A 26976-nucleotide genomic window follows, 5' to 3' on the forward strand; every position below is an offset into this window, starting at 1 on the left:
TTTCTAAAGGAACTGAAGACAGAAACTGAAGATTTCTAGCATTGGTTTCTATAACAGAAGGACATTCTGTGTTTGGTTCCCTTATGTTTGTTAGTTGTAATCCATGAATGTTATAGCTGGATATGTCAAGAACTCTGTTTGCATAATTTGTTAACTAGTCTTTGACTGTTAATTAATTCTGATCTGGATGAAAACAAGATGATTTGGCTGGTGGGGGAAGGTAAAAACAAAAAAATCTCTACAGCAGTTAAACATCTTACTAACTAAAGCAGCCCATGTCTGAGAAAAATTCTACCTTCTGATTTTGATTTGCTCTGATTTGGAAAATTCACCTGACTGTTGTCTATACTGAAATGGACTCCTCCCCCTGTCCTGCAGTAATTGGTCTCCTTTTCCTGGAAATAATTAACAGCCTTTAGGATAAATAGGTGGACACGGAACACACTGCAGCCCTTGAATTAGAAGGTTCCAAGTCCATCAACGGCACCTTGGGGACATGGTAACCAGTATGGCTCCCTAATCAGAAACAGAGGTTTACTTTGGGAAGGGTCATTCTCTTGCCATAGCCCTCAGCCACAGTGACTGTTTTGTTGAAATTATTCTTATAAGAACTTCTTGTGAAGGGAGAAGTACTATCAAAGCCTAAATCCTGACAAAGCCTAACAAGCGGGTCAGGCTTCTATTGGTACTTTCTCGCTTTTAAGCAACATATAACAGAAATCCAGATCAGCTTCCCCTTAACTGCAGTTACCACTGCTTTCTGGTGGTTTGAGTAAGTTTTCTGCTCTTTGACAAGGCACAAAACTGAGACAGAAAACTGTGTTTGGGAGTCAAAGTTCTGCACTCCTCTGAAGTGCTGATGTTCCCACCCAGCTGGGCTTTGAACTCAGACACTACAACTCCACATTCCCTGGATCCTTTCTTGGGCTGTTCCAACTCACTTGAGGAACACTGTTATTCCCCCATCAACATTTGGTGGGAACTACAGGAGAAGATATGTGAAGTAAGCACCTTCTTTGGATTTTGTGGCTGTTTCAGCTTCTCACAATCTCTTTGATTATTACTTTCATACGCATGCCAACAACTATGTTGTGTTACAGCAGATCCTGCATAGCATGGATCGCTAGCATCTCTCTTGTTGCCTTTTATTTTAACACTTTGTATAGCATATAGTTACCAGGACAACTACTGTGATTTCCCCTACCTTCACTTTCCTCCATGAGTTAGAAGCATTTTTTCTGTATAGTAACAATTTCCAATTGCATTAGCTGCGCTACACAGATAAGAACTATTAGTTTGCATTGTTTTCACTAAGAGTCCTTTTTTTAAAAGATGACTTGCCACATTTTACACAAACATGTTTTAGACTAGTAATACACAGCCTTGAAAATTGAGTCAATTAACTACTAGCACATTCCAAAAAGAACAAAAAACCTGTCATCCAATTTCTGTGTTGCAACATCTAACAGTGTGGTGATGATCTGTAATTTATTTGGTGTCATCCTGAGCTGATACATCATAATGAATCATTGCCCCAAAGCGGCACCAAAAGGTCATTCTGCAATTATTTTGCTGTATCTCCCACTACTGTACTCCATCCTCCCTCCCTCCATGTGTGGCTCCAATCACTGTGAGAAAGAGGCACATTTATTTCCTGATTACTTCTGTCTTCCTCCTTTTAAGGCTGTTGGCTGGAAGACAATGGTGTCTCAATAACTCTACTCTTTTCTATACAGTAACCTAAGATCAGAGCAGATCAAAAGATCCAGCTCTTTCTCCATCAAACTCAACAGCTAGAAGATGGAACTCACAAAAACTAGTATCAGGGTGTTCAAATCCTATTTATGAACAGCAGAAATTGCATATCTAACATAGGATAAACATAACATCAGAGCCTGTTTTTATTAGCCTCAATAAAGCAATAAACTGTGAAAGCTTACATTGTACATGCTTTCTAGTTTAATTAAGTGGGATTTTTTTATTATTACGCATAGATTTGAAATTTTCAAGTAATTGTAGTCTTCAAACGGCATCATTTTTATTTTTTTACTTATTTATTTTTGACTGCCTCTTGACATTGCTTTACCTGAGCCAAAGCTTCCATCAAGTTCCTCACCACCTTCTCTTGGTCCTCAGTCAATATTCTGTGAAGGGTAGCTCTCCTCTCACTATCCTTCTTCAGCATGAAAAATCCAGAATCCTTCTCTTCAGGTGAAGGAGGTGCACTGTGATCCTCAAAATTTTCATCTGGGATGCTGAAGAACAGGCACTCAGAAACTTTATAAAATACAATCACAATGCAGTAGTTCCTAATCTACTAGGTAACATTCATGCTGGATAGCAGTACTTTACCTCAGAAAAAGGGACCGGATTCCCTTCCCATCTTTTTCTCCACAGGATTTTGCTCTTGTTTTGAAAGAGAATGGATCAATTTTCAACTCTGTATCAGGTGAGACAGAGCCATATTCACTGCTACTACTTGTATCTTCCACCAGAACAGGAACAGGTAAGGATATGCTCCGAAGATACTCTATTAAAGGATATTTAGAAATCAAAATTTAATAGCACCAACACAGTCCTGAAGCAAAGAAGGTTATTCTTTCAGAAAAACAGAAATTCTGACTGCCTTCCCCACCATCAATACAAAATATTAAATAAGAATAAAAATAGAAACAAAAAAACAAAAAAACAGAGGGTGGAGATTCATGATCCTTGAGGTCCCTTCCAACCCAGGCCATTCTGTGATTCTATCTTCAGCTACATTTTTATTGAAAATGTCATTCAGATACGGAAACACTGGGCTCTTTGCAAACTCATTTCCAGAACACTGACACCGGAGTGAATGTCCATCACGTATCATTAGTATGCACTCTGATCAGTAACAGCATTTCTATAGGTTAAGCCAGACACCCACATTCTAATAATTTAAATTCTACATATCCTTTTCCACAAACCTTGGCTCTGTTAAAACAAAACAGCCCTTTTGTTTTCTGTTCCGATTCCTACTAAGGGGTCCTGTAACAAATAATAACCCCATTTTTCAAGCCCACATCACCCACCTGCCACAGTTCAGCCAAGGCAGCACTGCAGTATTTTTATTTTGCACAGTGAATTAGAGTTTTCTAACAGAGAAGGGTCACTTATTTTCATAGTTGTGCCCACCTCTCTTTGCAAGGATTTAATGTGAGAAATCATACCAGAACAAGTGATAATCACAGTATCTGCTTACTTATGCTCTGATTAAGAAAGTATGTTAAAACTCACCATTTGTGTTAGCTGAAAGAACTGTGGGAGAAAGGTAAAGAAAAAAGTTATAATGCTAAAACAACACAGAAAAAAAAGCACTCACTTCTAATTTTTATGGACTAGCTGGATGCTCCTAGCTGCAATTCTTACTTCAAAACTATGATTTATTGCCATTTAAAATGAATTTGAATCCAAAAAAAAAAAAACCAAGAAACCAAGTATGTGAAAAGTCCTCATCCAATACCATCTCTTTACATGGTACTTTTTCTTCTTTTTGGTATAATGCTCAAATTATATAGAGGATATTTTTCATATATGCAAACATAAAATACATAAAGCCCTAATTCAACTTCTCAAAACTCCTTAGTTACGTTCCATAATTTAGAACACTGCAGGAAATGAGTGTGTAAAAAAAAATTATACAGATTGCTATAGACAAAGATCATTTTGCTCATATAAAACACTCCTGAGGCTCAATATTATGCTATAACGTTATATAAAATGCACTCTCTGGAAACATTCTTTGAATGAAAACATACACAGATTTTTAATAAATAAAATAAACAAACAGATAAAAACTTCTAGGAGTAGTGAAGAGGGAACTGCTTATCTTTCCTCCCTGGTACCAAGTGACAAGATATGTGGCAGTAGCTCAAAGTTGCACCATGGGAGGCTCAGACTAGACATTAGCAAAAGCTTCTTTACCGACTGGTAGCTTGACATTGGAACAGAGAGGAAGGAGGAGCTGACACCCCATGCCTATCAGTGTTTAAAGAGCATTATCAAAATGACTCTTAACGACATGTTTCAGGTCAGTCTCCAAGTAGTTTAAACAGCTGGACTCAATCTTTCACCCTTTTAAATGAAACCATTCTAATTTTATTCTTAAACCTTATTAGACATATTTATATAAATCACCTCCGACAACACATTAGCAAAATTCAGCTATAACAATCTTTCTGCAGCTGGAACAAAAGGTTACAACTGAACATTCACCTGAGATGGAGATCTTCCGTCTTCATCTTAAAGACTGAAACACCAGTTTTAGGCAACAATGCCATTTATGAGACAGAAATTCCTTACCCGAGAGTTTTGATGGGGATTTTCTTTTTTTGCTTGAAACCTTCAAGAATTCATCTACGAGGAGCTCATGAGCAAAAGCTCGTTTATCAGGATCTGGTTCAAAGCAACGCAGTATGAACGACTTCGCTTCTGCAGACATGGACTCAGGAATCTCTGGGTGGATTTTAAACATTCCCACCTGGCATAAATAAAGAGGGAGAACAAAAAAAGAACAATGGCTTGCATTATTATTTTCTCTAATACTAAATAACATCATGAGGGTGGTAAGAAGCTGAAACAGGTTGTCCAGTAAGGTTGTGAATGCCCCCCTCCCTGGAAGCATTCAAGGCCAGGCTGGATGGGACTTTGAGCAACCTGGTCTACAGGGAGGTGTCCTTGCCTACAGCAGGGGATTGGAACTAGATGATCTTAAAGGTCCTTTCCAACCCAAATCATTCTATGATTTTATGATCAAAATGTTTTCGGATAGTAAAAGTTGCATATTGAGTTTTCATATTATCTTTGTGTAAGTACTTGATTAATTCAAGGAACAAAATTACTACAAACTATGTGATTATTCTGTTACATTTAAAAATACAATTCCCAAGAGAAGCTTTGCAAAGCAGAGAACTTGGAACTGCTTTTCTCAGCCTTTTTTTTTTTTTTCCTTTGTGAATAGCTGCTCCATTACTGTCTTCAAAACTACCCCGCACTCGCACTCAGATGAATCAGCTCATTCTTCTTAGCATCCTCATTACCCAACTATTTTCTTTATCTTTTCTTCCTTCCAATCCCAGCCTTTCCAAAACAGTCACAAGATTTCCTGTGTTTATAAAAACCAGCATGAGACATACAAGGAAGATGTCTGACCTTAAACATAGCTGCTTGTGGTTCTCCCAGTTCATAAAACGGGGGTTTCCCTGTAGCCATCTCAATTATCGTGCATCCCAAAGACCAGATGTCCGCAGCCTTCCCATAACCACGTGGCCCTTTGTCAATTATTTCTGGTGCCATATACTGAAGGGTACCTGTTTAAAACACATCCATCTTTGTTATTTAGGTGCATAAAAAATACAAATATCTACATAAGACAAGCAAAATAAGAGGGCAGTGGATGATATCAGGAGAGTTAACAGAAGTACTTTATTGTTCAAAACAAGAATTAGAAGTTTCCAGATGCATTCGACATGAAACTTAAAATACTAATCAAAATATTAGCTGTGCTAAAAGCATCTGATATCATGTACTAATCTGACAATATCTCTTTTCAATGTCCACAGAAGATTATAGATTATACATACATATATATATATAATTATTATTATTATTATTATTATTTTTACTCTGTTCTATGCGTAGATTAAGAATAAAATAAGGAAGATTACTCTGAATTGAGTAGTAGGGAACTCAGCATGCATTATGAATGCTTTTTCTGAAGGGAATCATCCTGACAGCATTCTGCATTCTGTTGCATTCAGAACAGAAATTTAACAAGGAAAAGAATTAAAATAATGGTCATTTTTCACCTGGAGCAACCATTTAAATCCTGCAGTGGCACCACAGTAAATCCAAATTGAATTATCAAGCAGAAAGAGGATTAAGTTAATGACAGGCCTTGTACTAGATACCAGGATATCCAACCCAGCAACAGAAGGGAAAAACTGTTACCTCTAGGTCAGCACAAGAAGCAATGTGCACAGAAGAGACACTCAAATATGACAGAGGAAAGACAGTGCTCTTCTGTTGTAGAGGAATGCTGTGTCTCAAACTGAACTTCTAAAACAGTATTCTCTCTGAACAGTACGCAGCTCACAATTTAATATGCCTTAAATGAGCATGTTCTAGCAGCGACCTTCCATATTGATCTTAAGCCAATGAAAGTTAAGTGGCTATGGAATCTGACCCTATGCTCACAGCTGGAGTGAGGAAAGAATCTCTCCTGGAAACATACCAGTGAAAGTTTCAGTACAAGGATTGATTCCCGCGAGTCTCTTTGAAGTTCCAAAGTCTGAAATTTTTAACACTCCACTGTAAGTGTTGATAAGCACGTTATCACCCTGAGGAACAAAACATTCAGAGTAATTATTTTTTTCCATTCATCTTAAGACTTCTTGCATCACCTATTTCTAGAATGCTTTTTTAGAACTCTTTTGTAAGCAAAAATTACTTCCTTAGGCTCTGTTGCATATGATGAATGAGTAATCAATTGCAATCCTGCCTTATGTAATGCCATTATCAGAAACTTCTTTGCAAAGTGACCATCTCCACCTACAAGAATCCGTTTAAATAGTACTGTGAAAAACATCTTAAGAAAAAGAACAACAACAACAACAACAACAAAAAAAAACAAACACCTTTGCAAGTCTAGAATCTCCTTGGAAAATAAGCTGCTGATATCCTCACTCACAGTCTTTGTTATTTCTGATATGTTTGTATGAAAGCTCAATCATATCATTGAAAATAGAAGCAAAAATACATGCTTTCTCACATTTGATGCATCTCTGTCAGTTTTCCTGAACAAAACAAAACACTCTGTTCGTGCAGATTTGAATTACAACAGCTCACTTACCTAACCCATGGAATAGCAGAGAAGGTCCGTGACAATGAATAGCTTTCAGGAAAAAGCTTTTAAATTACAGAACAAATAAATAGTTTATATAGTTACACCACCAGGCTTAAGCTCAGCAAATTCTCACCTTTATGTCTCGATGCACTATTTGATTATCGTGGAGGTATTTTAATCCTTCCAGAATCTGCTTAGTGTAAAAGCCAATTGTCTGCTCATTATTTTTTAATGGTCCCCATTTTGATCGTAGAAGAGCAGAAAGACTGCCTGTAAATTTGGAGAGGGAAAAAAAATGAGAGTAAAACCAAATTTAACCCTACCTTTTTCCCAAAGGATAAACAAAGTAACAAGGAGCAATCCAAAATAAGTGTAGGTACCTCTTCTATAACCAAAGAGCTCTCCTGGAAATACTTTCTTGCATCATCACCTGCCTCACTAATTAAAAAGAGAGTAAGTATCTCCACAGGTCTTAGCTGCAGCATAGAAATACATGCTCTCTCAAGCAGGCAGACTGGAAACTGTGCAACAAACGTGCTCATCTCTCTCTTATGCCTGGGGAGAAGTTGCTCAAGAGCTTTGTTGTGAAACAGCAAAAAGGCCTGGTGTTCACATGCACCTTTCACCTATTTATATACTCAGAATCCACAGCTTCTCAAAAAGCCAAATCTAGCAAAAGAGGTTTTTATTACGTCTGGCTGCTGTAGGTTCTTCCTAATCAAACAGAAGCAACAGTCACCAGCCACAATCCTCTTGTGTTCCATACTTGAAGGGGGCTCAGCTACCTAAGGCTAACTACATACAGCATTCCTTAGTAGGATGGCTGCTGATCACCTGCCACAGCAATGATCTGAGCTGTATCTGAAGCACATCCTACCTAAACCCTGATCAAGAGGATTCAAATGCTTTGAAAACCCTTACAGATTTTTTTTTTTTCTCATTAATTCAAGAAAGAGAAACTAAAGGATGTTTCATGGAAATATGGTGTATCTTAGTGCAGTGTGATGGTTCTTTTATTTTCAAAACCTTAAGAAACAAACAAGGTACCAAGCCAGCCTCCATAACTTACCACCAGGCACCTGCTCCATGAATATCTTAATGAAACCATTCTCGCTAAGAGACCCCAAATACTGGACAATGTTCTTGTGTTTGAGATGCTTATGCAAGGCTATTTCTTCATGCAGAGGTTGGGAGTATCTAGAAAGAAATTAAAGAATTTATACAATATTGAGCTTCAGGAAGAAAGTCTTGAGTTTAATGTAGCTGTTTAGTTCTATTTTAGGTCCTGTGAAACACATTTACTCCGATGTACTATGAATACAATATTATCTGTTAAACACATTTGGCATTGCTGGTTATAATCACCACAGAGTAAAAGAAATAATTCACTGCTTTTTTTTTTTTTTTTTTTTTTTTTTTTGTAAACTCAGTTCCACTTGGAAAAAAAAAAAAATAAAAAAAATCATGTTTAGACTTCTCAAAATATTTGTGGAAATTATATATTCAAGAAGCCACACACAACAAACTTCAGGATATACAACTGCAATGGGGATCACACATCTGGCCTTTACATGGTAACTTTTATAGATGAAGTGGGGTATTGTACGTACAAAGTCACTGCGTTACCAAGTGTGGGCAAAAAGATCATTCCACATTCTAGTGTTAAGGAGTGTTCTAACAAAACACGCACAAACAGCAAAAGAAAATGTCTTTATCAACAATTCAGGATCAGAGTTTAAAAGAATTCTGCCAATTATGAAATTCAAAAGTTCTTTTATAAGAACATGCTTATACACGTAAAGAAGATGGGGCTTTCATAAGGCCTTTGAGGGAGGTTCTGTTTTACGTTTCTTTTGGAAAGAAAAAACGTTACAAACCACACATGCCAAAAACCAGAAAGCAAATTCTCAGTTGTTGCAATCATAAGTGATTCCACAATTTGGATATGTCTACTTAGAGAGGTAGAGAATATCATTTCATACCACAATTTATTGGCAGCACTGTAGATGAGATATTTCTTGATCAGCAAACTGGTTCACTCAATTGCTTAATGAGAGCACATAATGCACAAAATTTGGAACAAGATTCAGTTACTATACCTGCTGTCTCTCTCTGGGATTTCTTTAATAGCAATTCTGACTTGATTGCTCAAATCTCGTCCTGCATACACAATGCCATAAGTTCCTTTCCCCAGAACGACTCGCTCACCATTTTCATCATACTCATAGTCATACTGAAAACAAACATGAATGAAACAGAGGGATAAGATTTAATTAATCTGACTCTGTGCACAACAACGGCATCTAGCATACTAGTTCCTTTCTGTGGACCACGGAGAAGTGGAAAAACACTTCAAGACGGCAACTTGGATATCGTACCAATGTGCTTATATCTCTCCACTGAATTTATGGAAAGCCTCAGCTTCTAAGGCAGCCATTCCAGGTAAGTGTAAGAAAAGCTGAGCTAGTTGTTACCTGTTCTTCATAGTTACACTCTTATCTTTTAATAGCACTTGCAGCTCTGCTGGCAGGCCATGAAAAGGCAGCGGAAGACAACAGAGGGCACTCTGCACCCAGCTGAAAACTTCAGCTTCCACAGACACACAAATCAAGGCAGGACACAGTTTATCCCAGACACTATCCTGACCTGACCACATCTTCCAAAACCAACAAAACTAACCTGGCCAGGTCAGACAGCAAAATGTGCCAATGAAGGTTAGTCATTATTGCAGTGCATAGTTACACGGTTTCAGCTGAATTAAAATTTCGAAGAGTTTAAGGACAATCCAGAAATAGTCACTCAATTATCCCATCTGTCCTCTTGTGTAACACAGACATAATTTCACTTCCTTGCTCTCATGCTTAGCCCAGGAGCTTGTATCTGCTGAGATACAGAGAATCCGCTACTTCTTTTAGTAATGTTTGAACAGTTAATTACTCTCAGGGTAAAGTCATGCCTCTAATTCTAACTTATTTCTTTATTTCATTATATTTTTCTTTATGAAAGAATCTATTAATTTTCAGCAGTTTTCCTTGTAAAGATACTTACACCCTGTAAACACGTGACCCTCTGCTTTTTTTCTTGCTAAAATAAACCTATTAGGTACCCATGGCTTCTCATTTTGGGGCATTTTACTATCCCACAACCCTCTCTAGAGGTTTCTATTTGTCCCATCTCCAATTTGAGATGTATTATGAAAACACCAACATGAAAACTGGAACAGAGAGCTGGTTTCATTATACAATACTGACTTTTTCAGTTAGTTTTGGTTGTCTCTACAACTTTAGTACACAGTCCTAAATATTTTGCCCTGTTTCCTGCCACCTAAAAGACTGTCTAAACACCAAGTACTGCATTACACCTAATGGCCTTCTATTCACTTCTCAACTATGTGTACGATCACAGAGAAAATCAAGGTGAGAATACAGCAAGTGATCGCATACTGTGCAAGCTGTGACTTAGCTAATGCATGAGAGAGCAGGAGCAGGGCACTCCTGGATGCATTCAAGGCCAGGCTGGATGCAGACTGGTCTAGTGGATGGCAACCCTGCCCAAGGCAGCGGGGTTGAAACTAGATGATCTCTGAGGTCCTTTTCAACCCAGGCCATTCTATGATTCCGTGATTCTATGATTCTAAGATTCAGTGTGCATTAGAGAGCTAAGGGAAGAATGACTGACTCCCAGCAGATTATCTGATTAGTTTTTGCAGTTCATTGCCATGTTTGCCCATACGTATTGTAACTAGCATGCACAAGCTTTCCCCTACCACAATTACATCCTTGTTTGTTGTGCAGATGTCCTGCCAATAACGTAATCGTACACAATTGCAGTGATGCATGAAATAGACAACAACCTTTCAAATTTAAACAGATGCTAATATTGCCTGACTATGACTACACCCTAAAGTAACTATAGCAAGAATCACTCTGTAATAACTGCAATTATTGAGAACTTGGGTTGAGCACTTCCTCAAGCGAGTAAGATAACTGAAATACAAGTTGGTTATAAAACCTAGAAATGAGCATTACGACAAATCATTAACTTATAAAGATTAGATGACAAAATTTTGTAAACTGTATTTTTGTCTGACTTCTTCCAGTGAAGGGATGAGTAATTTTACTTCCTTCAGTCAAGCTACTAGAAACTCAAAATAGTTGAAATGATGCTTTGAAAATAAGCTAAAATAAATAACTACCTCCAGGGAGTCTCCATCACATTCTCCTTCCTCTGTAGACTTCCCTATTTCTTCAGTGATGCTGTTCACCATGTCAAAAAACCTTTTGAAAGCAAGTAAAACAAAATATAAAAAAAATGCAACCACATACTCAAGACTGCATGGGGATATCGGGAGTGCATCTCACTAAAGCGTTGAACGAACCAGAAGATTTTAATAAGCAAAAATTGTGTGTAAAAGTTAGCTTGCCTGCAAAATAAATAAACAAACAAACAAACAAATAAATAAAAGAATGAATGAATGAAGGTATTACTATTACTTATGGCTTGTCCTTCTTTGAAAGCACTCTTCTGTCTTATCTTCCGAGTAATGACAAAACACGAATGGGAAGAAAAATAGTAGAAGAACTTATGCAGACTAGAATTGATGAGAAGACAAGGTAGGGACTAATCTTTGAGGTAGTCATGTTCATTACCTTGAAGCGACACAGTGATGTTTGGTATGGTAGCAGCATTTTTAAGTACAAATATACAAGACATGTTCTCCAGGAATGCCTTTGGGACTAATTCAAGATTTTAGACCTCAAGCTTACAGAGCAGAAGCACAGCATAGAGCAGGTAAGAAACTTTGTGCAACAAACACTTGCCAACTTTGTTGGAGGGCTATTTATATGATCATACTTATGTAATCATGATAGTAACATACAGGACATCAAGGTTGTTTGTTTGTGATAAGAAATAAAATTTTAACTACAGTAAAGCAAAAACCTTCACCATCTCTCCTGGACCATTATTACCCCAAACAGTGCCACTGCAGAAAATCTATTTGTAAGTTTAGGCTGCTTTGTTCAACTGGGGACAACACATACTTGTAATAAGCCCTAATATGACAAATATAGAGAAATAATACCCCAAGATTTGTTGGGAAAAAAAAAAAAAAAAAAAAGTTTGTAATTATGCATTTCTATTATTTGTCTGAATTTGTGTTTTGACCCTCCAAAGTTCATGCATCTCTGGGGGAGTCCTATGCTTTCACATAAAAGATGATTTGAGCATCCTCACTTGTCACCAACTCTAACCACAGTTCTGAAACAGTCCCTGCTGTACATACAGACACTGCATACCTCAGCATAGAGTGGTTTTTGAAATAACTGTGACCCACCTTCTACAATGAACTTCTGTGCAGAAATAGATTTGAAAGTCATCGGAATTGTGCAGCACATACAGAAAACAGCACCGTTCTTCAAACTTCGAAATGCTGAAAGAACAGCCAAGCAGAACACATTATTAGAAAAGTGCATTTGGGGTTCTGCCACCTATGTCAAACCGTACAGACCAACACAAGTATTGTCAGAAAGCACCAGATAAAACATGAAAAACCACAGTCTTTCCTTACAATGAAATCACATTCTTAAATCTTCAAAGTTCACATTCAGCTGTCTGCTGTCATTCATTTTGTCCCCTCGTTCATACATCGCACTCGCAAAAGTAGGAACAAAAGTTCCACCCAGGCTGGATGGGACTTTGAGCAACCTGGCCTAGAGAGAGATGTCTCTGCCTATAGCAGAGAGGTTGGAACTAGATGATCTTAAAGTTCTCTTCAAACCCAATCCATTCTATGTTTCTACGATAAATTAACAGGATTATTTCTATTGACATGAGACTTTTTTCTCCAGTGCATTTAGGTAAATGCTGATCTCGAAGCCAGGATGAAAGATCACTTCAGGTTCACATTAGAAAGCTTTGAACTCAAATCATGAATTCTTTCCCCTTTACAAATCAGCCACAGCTCACCCTTGAACGTGAAGATTTCTGATCGATTCATAAGGAATTGGTAAATTGATATTATAATGGAAAAACATGTCTAAATTAGGTCAGCATCATAAATAAAATAGAAATGAGACAAACAACTTTGCCAGTGTTGCCTACCCCCTTCTTCATTTTTGCTTTTACCCATTACAAATGGGAGTACAAATATAATGAAGAGATATGCATGCCATTTTCTTATGAATGCATAGATGCTTCAGCAAAAGAGGTACAGACTCTGGGACTCTGGCACAGTTGTCAATATTCTACCTAATGTAGGCTGCAGCTTTTGCAAGATGTACATTTGAAAAAAATAATAATAATGTAGCAAATGGATAAGTAATTATTGTGCTCCTTAAAGGAAATATTAAAAACTATTTGAAACTGGAACAAATTAAGATTGCATATAATCATTCTCAAGATACAATACAAAAGCCATGTTGCTAATTAAATCAACCTATTTTTAGTCAGATCAAGATATCTATTGTGGTTTTAATTTATTTATTTATGCAAAATAAAGCAGAACGGTATTCTACACTGCACTAAAGAATTTTTTCTTAGATGTCAGGAAATATTTGTAGTTTTCAAGATTTAATGCATCTATGGTTGCTTGACTGTTGATTCTCTTTTATGACTCCATTACTTTATATCCCTTGCAAGAGCTTTTGGTAAAGAAACTGCTCTTCAGTCAAACTGGACACATGCATTTCATAAAGCTACTTATGACAAGCCAAACTGACCACTCCTTCAGTATAGTCACTTTAGGTGTTGTCATTCAGCTATTTTTGTCAAGAAAAATTCCTATGTGCTAAGTGATGCATACATCTGGGAAGACAGTCACTGTCCCTGGCTTAATTTACCAAATTTTTTGAGAATATACACAAATTCTACAGATATGAAGTTATTTATGTGGATATTACTATTTCATCAAAAGTTCCAGGAGAATGGAAATATTTTACTAACACAGCATATACAAAAGCCACTTAAGACAGTACTGAATAAATGGGTAAGAACGTAGCATGTACACTAAGGTAATTCATACAGGTATAAGGCTTTTAATATTGAATATTTATAAATGTTTATATGCATTCTTTTCCTCCCTGGAAAAAAAAAAAGTCATTAACATGAAGAAAGGAAGACAAAAAATATCAAGCTATAAAAACAAATCGGATAAACTTTCTCAGGAAACATCTCATTTTCAGAGTTATTGAGCATGTCTAACACTCACCAACTTCTATGACAGCAGAATTGGAGCTGAAATTGCAAGTTTCAAAAGACAAGCAGGGAAACACAATGCAACATGGCCTTGGGCCCAAATCACATGCATACAGAACTCCCATTAGCTGATGACGAATACTGCAAATTCTGTAACTACTGCTTCCTGATAATTCTAGATAAAGTAACAGATAAAACAAGCATTGGCAGAAACCACAGAAATGCAGCTTTGCATATTTCTGTTTTTCAGAAATGAGGATGGAGACAACTTCCACTCTAACAACTAAGTAGCCTGATAAGATTCTAAGTTCAGTGAAGTCAGGATGGAAAATTAACATCCTTGTTAATTCTTAAACTATGGGGAAAAAAAAAAAAAAAGTCACTGTGTTTCTAATGCAACATCTATCATCATGATCCCTGAGGCACTTCCCCGTGGAAACAACACAAGTAGCTATTACTTAGATATTTCACAGTTCAGGGCTTGTCCTGAATATCAAGGAGATTCCAACTTGTAATCCATCTACCAGCTTCATCCCGCAACTTAAGTTTTCATTTTTAAACATGAAAAATAGATGGCATCTTCTTGCTTATGTGACAAATACTAGGGAGCTTCCTTGATAACTGGAGAAAGTGATGCAAAGCACCTTTGGGAAGCAGCTGAGGTCCAAAAGCTCTGACGAAGCCTTTAAGGATTAACAGTGCTTCTTGGCCCAGTTCAATAAAAAACATTTGCATTTGAGGCCAAGAAGGTAAAAAATGAAAGCAGACTTATTTACATTAGAACACAAATTCTAATCAGTTACAGTTGAAATTTTTATTATTATCATTATTTTTTAAGATAAACCCAGTAACAATGGCTTCCTGCAGGTAGAGTGCAATTCAGAACTATGTTCAAATTCCTTTGAAACTCCTGAGCGCTAAACTCCATTACTCATGAAATGAGATGCTGATTGCACTGGTTGATAAAGAGCACACAGAATAAGTGACCTCTCAATTATTTACTTGAAGTATTTACCTAAAAAATTAGTCATTTCACTGCCAGATATCTCTTGGCAGCAGGGCTGAAGAGACGGTAAATATTTAGAAGGGTCTTTGTTGAGAAAGCTTTCAGGAGCATGTACAAAGACTCTCTCTTACATTAACACTGTGCTTCTAAAGCTGGTTCTTAGTCTAGAAGGGCAAAAAAAATCCTCATGGGGCAGGGAATTTCCCTTCCTAGACAGCTTTACATCTAGGGCTTCAAAGGAGTGAAAAATATTCTGGATACAAAAATAAATTAGAAGCAGGTCTGGTTCTGAAGGAAGTTCCACCCACAAAAATATCCACCTTGATAAAGTCAGGAAGAAAATCATATAAAAATACTGAAAAAAGATGACAATCAGATAACTGCATGCTTGAAAAACAGATTTACTTGGTTTTACAACTGCGTAAGATGAAAGATTTCCCCCTTCAGGCCCTCATGGAGGCAGACACTGAGTCTTCAAAGAATTCACTCTTGGCTCGATTGACTCACTTTACAGTTTTCCAAGGGCAGATGAACAGATTGGAATCTTAGCAGACAAATTAAATGACTATTGACAGTTTAAATAACGAATGAGGGAGAGTACACCAAAACAACACTAGCCACAGCAGAGTTTAATAAAGCCAAAAAAATATATCAAAATTGGGCAATAAATACACATATTCTTTTTTTAGAAGCACACAAAAACATGCTGTAACCAAAACCCAAACCACACCGAACTATGCATATCATTGCAATTTTGGCTTAAAATAAACTGAATCCCACAGGATTAAATTTCTGTGTCTATTGATAGTTTGTTTTTTTTTAAGTTAGTTGTTGGAAGGAAAAAGAATCATCCATCTGTGCACAAATGTACTGCAGACATAGCAACAGCTTTGTGTGTATGGAACAGTTATTCTTAGAACAGAGCAGTGACTATTTTGAAGAATATAAGATTTCTGGCCTTTTTAAAATTATGCTAAATGCAAACTCCAAAATGGAAAGCCACAGGAAGCCCAAGTATAGACAGATCCTAGAAAAAATAAATGGAACTAAGGTGAAGATCTGATCTAAAGAGATCACAGAAGCAGAACACTAGTTTCTTAGACTCAGCAGATAAAAATCAGAAGGCTGGACCCTATCAGACAGAAGCGAATACTACATTCAGTCTGGGCTCACTTCATGATCTATCCACCGCTCTGCTGCACTCTGTCATCACTGCAGTGACAGTCTGCCCTTCCTATGTTCTGAAACAGTTTTGCTGCCATACCTATAAGCAAACACACAAAAGAGAAAACCACACACATCCACACCAAAACCCAACAAGAGATGAGTGATCAGGATACTTAAAGGCACACTAACCTGTCCCCCACCCGCAAAACTTTGTTGATTCCTCATATCCTTCCTGCTTGCTTCCGCATTACTTCCTGGCTTACATATTGTAGTTGTCAAGAACCTGTTTCAAGGACTGCCTTCCTTGTGTTAACAGTTTCCCAGTATGTCAGAATCTCAGTGCACAACTGCATCTCACGGATGTGACACAGGTCAAGCAAGATGACATGAAACGTTAGCAGTTATTGCAATTCAACCTCAGTTAGCATAAAGCGGTAACAAACTTTGAGAAAGCATCAGTTCGAAAATCTAAGGGATTATATTCTCTATTTTTTACATAACTAACTTTGCAGGTGGTCATTTCTGAATCTAGAGTAAGACTCCTGGGGTGTCACACAAAGCAGGGCATCTCCAGAAGTACTTGCAATATTTAGCTCCAATATTCTGTCTGTTACTCACCAAGTTTCACAGCATTAGCTCAACATGAGACTCAATTACTTTTTTCATTTCCAAGCACAAAGGGCAAACAACTTACCTTACTCCCCTGATGGACGCAGCACTGAAGTTCCACTCATGGATACCTTTCTGTAACACAAGAAAAAACAAAGTTCAATGAAACCCTCTTCCTTTACGAAAACAAAGAGCCAGTAGGCATATCTTCTCACATGTAACTCAAGAGACCAAAAGAGAAATATTTGGATTATAACAGCCTACTACTTCTCAACAGTTATTCTTCAGGGCATTTTTTTTTTTTTTTTTTTCCATCTAAAAAGCAAGAAAAGCTTATAAAGAAGGTTTGGCTGGTTTGTTCCTTCACTGTTTATTCTGCAAACACAATGTATTATTTTAGAAATAAAGTAAACTAGCAGATCAGAAGGGTGTGCCCATACAGTCTGTCCTGGGTGCTGAACTCAGCTTCGTGTGCAACCTTCCAGAAAGAGAGGGGAAAAAAAGAATCCACCTCTGAGAATGACAAGAGCTCATTCTACACATTCAGCGTCCTCTGTGTACAGGAATAATTGGCTGAGAGCACTACAAAGCAGGAAGCCTGACCGATGCTGGAGAGTAAAATGGGAAATTCTTGAAATGGAGGTGCAATTGCTCAAGGAAGGGGCAAATCTAAAGGCCAGCTGTCCAAAGAAACAAAATGGAGACCACTTGCCTAGGAATCCAGAAGAGAGAATTAAGAACATACTAAAATCCCTAAGAGCTGTTGAAGCAGTAAACAAGACTGGAAGACACCCTACACAAACTCCCAGGGCCAGGCCTCATTTATTTTCAGATCTTTTACCTGTTGATCTGTCATGCATGGCGGAACTGAGTTCTCTCAGCAGACAATCACGTTGATCTGTGCTTAAGTTCTAATAAAATTTTACTGTAGGAATCAGAAGTCCTTCATATCTTTTAAAACATTAAAACATTCACCTTTCAGGAAAATGGGGAACTATACCAGCTGGAAGTGTGACAACCTTAGGACCCACCCCATGAGCAACATATTTGAAGAAATTGGTTTCCAGAGCTGAACTGCACTGAGCATTTTAGTCACCTGGGCAATAAAAAGGTATGGAAACATTTCCAGCCAAAGGCAACTTATAGCATAAGGGCATAGTGTCAAACACAGACATAATCAAGTCTATCCCAAAGGAAGCATTGCATTTACTGTATTTTATATATCCTGTTTTAGGAATGGTAAAGTACACAGAATAGATGCACTACCAAAATAGTTGTACAATATGCACGAAATGAGAGAGGAAATCAAACTCTCAGCTACAGCAGTTCTGTAAGGCTTACCAGATCAGTCTTTTTATCTCTGCAATTCTTTCCTTCCTGCTCAAATTTCATTAAAGAGGTTGCAAGGCTAATGCAAAATGCTGAACACAACATACTGATAAATACGTGCAAACTTCACATAGCCCTAACTGTAAGGCACAAAGCTGTAACTACAGTAACCTTTCAATTCTAAATGAGCCAGTGCTAGTGCGAAGTGCCTGTGGAAGTACTATTCAAGTTGCCTGGCTCTCCTGTATGAACAAAGATCCCCTACTAAATCCCTCTGCTAACAAGGAGGGTGTATCTGCGTTCTTCTTTTATGCTTTACACTGTATACGAGCTCTGCTACTTCTCAATTTTCCATGTCTGGAAACTCTTTTTCCAGAGTTTTGCTATTGATATTTGTCTAATTCCCTGCACTGGGAATAACATAATATCTAAATGATCTAAAACAAACATCCTGCAAGCAGAAATGTGTAAGTAGCACAGCAAGAAACAAAGTATTGTGGGCTTTACCTATAATCAACATGCAACTGATTTCTCAGAGATTCATATATCTTTCATTTACCAAATGAAGTTTTCAGGCAATGAAATAATATAAAAGCTATGTCCCTCAAAGATCTTGCCAAGTTTTGAATACATTGGAGTAAACATATCAGGCACGCTATCCAAATTCAGCATCTGTTCTTGGGTTAGGCAAAAAAAACCACCAACCACCCAAAACAAAACTCAAAATGGTTTCAGAAGCCAACACGGAACAGAGACAGGCTGTTCTATTTCAAACTTGCTAACAGCACTGCTGCATTCCTCTAACCCTATGTGGAAGGGACTGCTAAAATTAGAGAACTGCAGGGCAAAGGTAATGTGTATTCCACAAAACATAATGCCATCTGATTTTTATATGCATTTGTCTATGTAAAAACTTGGCATTATTAAAGAAAGAAATATTAAAATAAACTGCTAAAAAAAAAAAAAAAAAAAAAAAAAAGACAAAAAAGAGAAAGGCCCTGTTATTTATCCTGGTATTCTCCTATTCATTACCAAATTGCCAGCTGCAGGCTTAAACAAGTTACATTTTGTATTTGAAGCAGAATTTCAGCTTCTATGTGCACAAAGGGAAGTTCATATGCTTGATAACTCACGATTCTTATTCTTAAAGCAATGGTTTCATTTTGAAAATTAAGAAAATTTCTTTTTTTTTTTTTTTTTTTTTTTTTTTTAAATGAACTGAAATCTGAAGCATAAGCTGCTCTAACTTAAACAGACCTTTGCTAGGTAGATCAAATTCATATAGCTGAAGCCATTTCCAAACCCAGCTGTCTCTTCTATCCTTGTAGCTGGGACAGCTGGCCTTTGTTAATCAGCTCCTACAAGGCCTGTCATCAGCCTTGAAAGGTCCAAAGAAAGAGCCTTCTTCACTACAGTGGGCTGAAATACATCCATCCAGTTCACGAAGTCTCTCAGCAGAGACAAATGCTACACTAGTTATATTCACCAGTTACATTGTATCTTCAAATTTTTCTTGTACCTTTTCTCCGTTTGAAGTTTCTGATGGATTCTGATGCTTTCTGACAAAATTTTAACAACAGATTATGACAGTACAGCTGAACTTCTAACCAACAAATTGCCCACTGCATTCTTTTAATGAACGTTATGGCTTGTAAGGCAGAGATGCCTGCACTGCATACCCATCAGCTCTTAACACACTGTATAAGCTCACTACAGTAAGGCCAGAGCAGAAGAACCAGCGAGTGCATCAAAAGCTGTCCTTATCTATTGTCACTGATCATCAGTAGGGCAGCAAATGTAGGAAAACAGTGATGTGCAGAAAATACATAGATGTGCTGCCAAAATCAGAAGGGGGTCAGGGGAGGGGAAGTATTAAATGCTACAATAGAATATCAGGGGAAAAAAAAAAAAATAATAAAATAAAATAAAATAAAACAAATTCACAATAACAGAAACAAAACTGTAAAGCACCAGTTACACCCCAGAAAACCAAAATATTTTTCTGCTGAACAGATACAGACTGAATACAACCAGATCTTTCTCCCAGTCATAGGATGATTAGGCAGCCAAGTGACAAAGCTATGGGAAAAGCTACTGCTGAAAGCATTAAGCTAAACATCCCTGTAAGTACAAGGAATATTAACACACCATCAAGTAGCTTTTTAGGAATATGAGTACATATGATCAAGTAAGTTTAACTCAAACTGGAATACAAGCAGTGAGATGTCACATGCAGCCAGTACAGCAGTCCTACTTGTTTTGCCTAAAGAAAATATGTAGAGATACCGAGATTCTCATCAAAGATAATATCAGGCAAATGGCAAATAATCATTTAGCATAAGTACAGTGTTAGCAAAAGAAGTTATGAGTATGAACTGGCTACAAATTCAGAGTGAAAGCTCAATGACCTAAAGTAGCATACTGCTGCTTCACCAGTGCTATTCCACTCCAGGCTTTAGTAGAGGTTTTGATGACACACTCGAAACACTTTCCAGTGTGAAGAGTCAGTTGTGAAACCTACACTAGTATTCAGACTAAGATTTATACTATTCAAAAACAGAATATTAAGGGATTCTTCAAAGAGGAACATGACTAAGTAGCCCAAACATAGGACTACAAAATCCTGTGTTCCCCCAATACTGTACAAAAGACCCTAATCAGAACATAATGCCCCGTTTGGATATGAATTACACACACAAAAAGCTCACTATATCTACAAACACGAACTCATGTGCACAACTAGTTTCTAAACTGACTGAATTCTAAATACAGAAGTACTTTCAGAACACACATTTTACAACAGCAAGATTTACTCTGTCATACTGATACAAATCATTGTTCATTATGTGGTTAATTCTGTTTTTCTCTGGAAATTGCATAAATTTATCTTCTAACTTTATTTTCACATTCTGAACCTACCTGCGAAAACGTAGACCAGAATGAGCTACAGATGAACATTCTAGGCAAACACCTCAGTTTGTTCCCAAAATAAACTATTTCAGCCACAGCTCAGTTCTGTTCCTTCATGAACTTTTAACAAAAATTCTAATTAGTGCTGCCTCACATAGAAAAAAATGCTTCTCTCTTAAAAGCACATGAATAAAAGCTGAAGGATGGATCACCTAGCAAATAGGTCCTTTACTGTCCTATTTTGCAAGGATGCTGCCACAGAAGAACGAGCAGTGCTAGTTCTAGAAAACACACTACCTTCAGTGTTCTGTTTCCAGCTGATTTGGCCTCTATCAATTCTTCATATAACCCTCCTATGTTTCCATGCTCCCTTCCTTTTCTAAGGCCTTAAAAATGTGTTCCGTCTTCACTCTTACCAACATTTTTCTTCCTAAGCATCCCAGAATGTGATCACAGAATCACAAAATTGTAGTGGTTGAAAGGAACCTTTAGAGATCACTGTATCCAGCTCCCATGAATGGTGATAACCATTCAATGCTTTCCTCTCCTCTTGCGTCTCTGGAATTTCTAAACTTCTTTCCAAATATGTAAGGCTTTCTCACATCTCAACTTAAATTCTTCTCAGCTTTTCCATTTGCAGTACCTCCTGAGCATCTATCTGTCCCTATGCCAAAAAGATTCTTTGCCTCTTCATTTATTTCACTGCCATTTAAGGGCACACCAGTCTCCAGTGCTTTCATATTAGAAGAGTATTTACCACAGCAGACAAGCAATGCTGTGAGTACGGGAAGAAGAAAGCTTTGTGTACATACATATTACGTGACATCATTCGGACTATGCACGTTATTTACAAAGTCTCAAGCAACAGACTTGTTCATATTAAAAACAACCTGGAAGAAGCTGCATGTTGTTTTTAAACATGGTGGATGCAGAAGATCCATTAAGGAACAGGACAAATTCTAAAGAAAAAATTAAGAATGATCTGTTTAAAACAAAAAACACATGACAATGTGTGGGCAAAGCATCTTCAGATATGCTAAAAACATACCCTCTTCTTCACAGAATTTGACATTAGATACAACTGCTTGCATGTTACATGACTTATAAGCCATGCACTTTTAAATTGGGAAAGAAGTTACAACTACAGAAACATCATAGTACCTTGTCATCGGGCAGCACGTGCCAGATAGATACAGTCTTCTCCTCAGCTTCACTGTTGATGGAGAGATATGAGGGCTGATAGATTTTGGTTGGCTCCAATATTAAAACCTTGTAGAAAAAAAAAATAAAAATCTTAAGAGTTAGTAAAAATGAAGTAATAAATATAATATAAATAAAAATAAGTAAATAAGTAAATAATTACCCAATAAGTAAAACTTAGGAAATCTGTACTAAAATCTGTTAAAACTTTATCTGTAGCCATATCATAGCAGGAAAAAAAATAAAGTAAACAGGATGAACAATAAAAGTTTTAGGTACTAAGCTAGTTTACTGTGGCTCACAGTAACTTAAGATAAAGAAAACATCAATTTTCTTTTTTTGAGTTACATGTCACTCAATTGTATATATCTTAAATTCCAAACGATTTCTCTGACACCTATCACATTTGAAATCCTTCTATCACAAGTCTTCCTTTTACAATGCCGTTTGAGAATGTCCACATCCAACATAGACAGGATTCAGGGTGTAACTTAATTATTTTTTACAAAAGTGCATTTGGCTAAAACAGAAAAACAGATCAACCTAGAATTAGAATGACCTGCTTTTGATTCAGAACACCGTGAACCACAGCAGCCAGATTAAATGATTTTTTCTCAAAAGCAACATGCACTGCTACAAAAAGCAGACAGTTAAAGTTTACAGAAAGTTTCCTGGTACAAACACAAACAAAGAAAAACCTAGAATCTTCATGTAAAAGTGATGGGATGCAATGCAGTAAGATTTGGTCTGAATATAGCTACTGAGTAGATGAAGCCAACTTGCTACTCCAATAACGTTCTGCCAGAACTACTTCCAGGTCTACACTATTTAAAAGCCAACAAAGCTCAGCTATTTGAAGAAGTACGATTTCTCATTAAAGCTTCTTATGTCTTTATTTTGGATTTTCAGTGGTTAAAAAAATCTGATGTCTAAAATGTCCAATCTTTAGTGCCTCCATAGAAGATCTTCTCATTCTGAAGAATGGGAAACATTGCTATTAATTCAAGAAAAAAAACCTACCTTTCACCAAACTACTTTTTGGAGTTTAAAGAATTGCTTTAGAAAGTAAAGCCTGGTCTACATCTATGTTTTAAAAAGAAAGCCCATAAAATCAAACAGCTAGAGCAGAAAGTCTAGGAAAGACTAATCAGTCAAATCTTAGTCACAGCAACTCCTACTGAGTCAGTGAGCGCATGGACACATGACAGAAGTGCAAGGCTGTAGTCTGAAAAGTACCATGGCAGTTAACTGGGTGACCAAATGCATCACCCTGCATCTTCAGTCACTTACAGTTGTTAAAATCTGGTTTAGACCATTTCATGAACTGGTATCTTATCCTCAGTTATCCCAAAGCTACCCATAAGCTGCATCATTTCTTCCTCTAATTGCTGCAAAGAGGATCACGACTCTGAGGCCAGCAGCTAGGAGACCAAGTGATAGTTCAGCAACTACCAATTACTAGAGAAGTCCTTAAGTTCAAGCTCTGAATTTCTACAAAAAGCTTGTTATCGATGTTATTTGTAAGCGTAAAGATGTAACTATGCTTCATTTTGTTGACTTGTCGCACCACGTGATTTTGCTTTCAAATAGGCACAAACAAAATCCTTTTATTAGGAGAATCACATGTGTCTGTCTGCAACACCACTACAATTTCCTGCCTCAGTCTGTTGCTGTTCAACACTACCATCTCCTTTATTGTTTATTATCCCATTTACAGCCTGATGTCAGAAGAACTGCACAAAACAAGTATGCCCTTGAAGTACTGGGGGGTCGATAGTGACTACCACCTAAAACAAAAAGATGTATTTGCCAATGGTTAGCTAAAAGGAATACCCAATACATTATTTCTCCTACATATATCACTAATATGTATCACTAATATACAGAGGCGACAAAGAACAGCACATTTTAGTACACCAGGGTATGTCATAAAAATCTTTCAGCAAAGTATTCATGAAAGAAACCATAAAAGTATACATAAGTTTATTGCACTGTTGTTGAAATATATTAACAGCTGAATAATAAAAAAAAAGATTTATTGCTGTTTGGTCTGATTTCTAAGCTCTAACAGAACACATGCTTAATAGGCAGCAGGCTGTGTAAAAAGTCTGTTGAGTCAGAGAGACTGAAATTAAGTGTCTTTTCTTCAGAACATAACATAATATAGTATTACATGGAATACACTGCAGAATTCTGCTTTAGAACATTGGTAGCAAGCATTAAATAATAAAATAATATTCTGACTTTTTTACAGTATGTTATTGGAACAAATTGTGCAATTCCATTGTAGCCATGTGAAATCAATTAAAACTAGTTTAGTATGCAGGCCAAATGCATTTCTTCTGGACAAGCAGTTTTTTTGTCTGGGAACCTACAAACAAGCAGTGTTTTGTCTTCATTTCCTACATGTCACAATTAAAAACAAACCAACAAGAAAACACTTACTGGAAATCTAACTACAGACACATCTGTCTTTGTGGCTTCAACAAGGAAGTCCATCCAGAAGTCCACGAGTTCCTGTTTGGCTGTATGTTGTTCAGGATTCAGTTTTTTAAAATGCTGATATATCAAAATAGTCTCTACAATAGACTTCAGGTACCTGTGATCAATAATACAGTAAGTAAATAATAATGTCTGTATCTTTAATTCCAACTGAAGCACCCACCACTGCAATGCTAAGGCAGTCAATAAGATTCTGGTTCTCCAGCTTGCTTTCAACAACAGCAATTCCTCATTTTTTGCTGGAAATGTTGCAGCTACGTTATCAGTCTGAGATCTGGGACAATCCTTCCTGCATATATGCCTGATCACATATGCTGCCTGCTATTCTAAACCATGAAAGCTTCCTGAAATATCTTTGTTTATAGTCTAGCTATATGCAAAAAGAAATAATGCTAACTCAGAGGGCATTTTGAGAGTAGTTGTATAGCTATACATTGCCCAACTCTCCCTCTTTGGTTGAATGGATATTCTGCACGAAATACTGTATCTACCTTGTACCAGAAGGCTCTGCTGCTGAATAGCAGGCTGAGAAGAATTGCTCACAGGAGAAATCACTCCTGAAGCACAAACAAGCATGCTGTATTTTCAGAGTTTAATCTGCAGACTTAAACCCCAAAGCACTGGGTACATAAAATCCCAACAAACAGGCATTCATAAACTCAAGCAAACTACCAGGAGACTCCCACAGAATGCTATCCAGCTCCTCATGTACACAGTTTAAAAAAAAAAAAGCATTGCATATAAATACATTGTAAACAGCTTTTATAAGAAAATTGTTAAGAAAAAACAATGTTGTCCATTTCAACAGTTTCATATGCTATCTCAATATGTAAGTTCAGCATTTCCATATTTTAGCACACCTACATTCACTTCTGACCAGCTTTTGGAGACAGACTTCAGTTTCTTCATAAAAAAGACAAAAAAAAAAAAAAAAAAAAAAAAGGCAGCCTTGATTGGCAGAGTGACAACTTAAGTCAGAAAGGAGTCTCGGATCTCCTTTGCCAAAAGGACCTAGACCTTGATGAGTGGACAACTGGTCCCTACTTCCTGTCTGCATGTGAAGAAGAACATGTTGAATCTAACTCTAGACTTACAACCCTTCCATTAAATGGAGTTTAATCTGCATTCTTCTCAATCGCAACCAGATGAAACTTGTACAGATTGCTCATTTATATTCAAGTTCATAAAATAGTTGGCACACGCAATAACTATCACAGTATTCCAAGGTGTATCTGTGCTCCTCTAGCCAAGCTGATTGCACTCCTAGGAACACTCGGGCAGTTATGACTAAACCCACATGCTCCTACCACTTCAAATAACTGAAGAAGCACAGTGCCTATAAGCAACTTCTCTCCCCCCTTACCTTCAGAAGAGGGTCAATGGTAAATCTGCTCTTCTCAGCCCAGCAAAAAATATAATAATATATATATCCATTAATAAAGGCAGAAGGGGAAGATACCTCCATCAAGGTAGAAGTACAATGAAGCAACACACAGACTAGCAAAATCTGTTAGCAAGATACAGCGTTTTAAAAGACATTACTATACACCATCTTTCTTATCACCTTACCATGCTGGTGCCTTTAGCTTAAATAGCTTTTCTGAAGCCTGGATCACTCTTATGTGGTCATTAGCCAACATACTGGCTGCCAAGAAAGATCCCACTTCCCAATAGCTCTGCAGCTTCTCCAAGCTCCCCTTTTTACCAAGCAGGCTGCTGATCTTTACCCCTGTAGTAGAAAGAATAATAGGTCACAGGAACATATCTATGTCATTTTAAAATACATTATTTCCCTGCTTTGAAATCTATTCATTGCTTAAGTTACTTTATCCTTTCCATTTCAATGAAATAAGATGGAAATTATACTTACCAGTTAATGTTAAATGACTTCCATATGCCCTAGGTCGTAGCAGACTTTTTTTCCCCTCCCCCTCTTCCTAAAGACCTCTCAAGAAAGGAACTTTAAGACATCGCTGTCAGGACAAGGCCACAGTCACATTACCTACGTTCTTGCATGGACCTCATCTGTAAAGGTACATTGGGGCCTTAGGCTACACAACATAGCTGTAAAAACTTAACAGATGCTGAATAAGGCACCTATTATGTTTTTTTTTTTTTTTTGTTTTTTTTTTTTTTTTTTTTTTTTTTTTTTTTTTTTGAGACTTACAAGCCCCAAGCCCCAGACTTA

At 37.1% G+C, this 26976-nt stretch overlaps 1 protein-coding gene across 1 annotated transcript in view; it reads right to left on the minus strand.

Annotated features, from left to right (window-relative positions):
• Positions 1-26976, minus strand: part of MAP3K5 (mitogen-activated protein kinase kinase kinase 5) — a 92183-nt gene that overhangs the window by 12103 nt on the left and 53104 nt on the right. The window contains exons 9-23 of the mRNA XM_042810623.1: positions 26358-26517; positions 24732-24885; positions 22248-22355; positions 16933-16982; positions 12207-12302; positions 11067-11148; positions 8971-9104; positions 7941-8068; positions 7005-7141; positions 6260-6365; positions 5179-5336; positions 4330-4507; positions 3265-3285; positions 2353-2530; positions 2087-2255 (exon numbers count right to left, since the gene is read on the minus strand). Coding sequence (XP_042666557.1) covers positions 2087-2255; positions 2353-2530; positions 3265-3285; positions 4330-4507; positions 5179-5336; positions 6260-6365; positions 7005-7141; positions 7941-8068; positions 8971-9104; positions 11067-11148; positions 12207-12302; positions 16933-16982; positions 22248-22355; positions 24732-24885; positions 26358-26517 — 1859 coding nt within the window. The remainder of the gene's footprint in view (positions 1-2086; positions 2256-2352; positions 2531-3264; positions 3286-4329; positions 4508-5178; positions 5337-6259; positions 6366-7004; positions 7142-7940; positions 8069-8970; positions 9105-11066; positions 11149-12206; positions 12303-16932; positions 16983-22247; positions 22356-24731; positions 24886-26357; positions 26518-26976) is intronic.

Source organism: Centrocercus urophasianus, unplaced genomic scaffold (assembly GCF_019232065.1).
Source record: "Centrocercus urophasianus isolate 14NV4802_14NV808 unplaced genomic scaffold, USGS_Curo_1.0 seq_10, whole genome shotgun sequence".
NCBI classification, from domain to species: domain Eukaryota; kingdom Metazoa; phylum Chordata; class Aves; order Galliformes; family Phasianidae; genus Centrocercus; species Centrocercus urophasianus.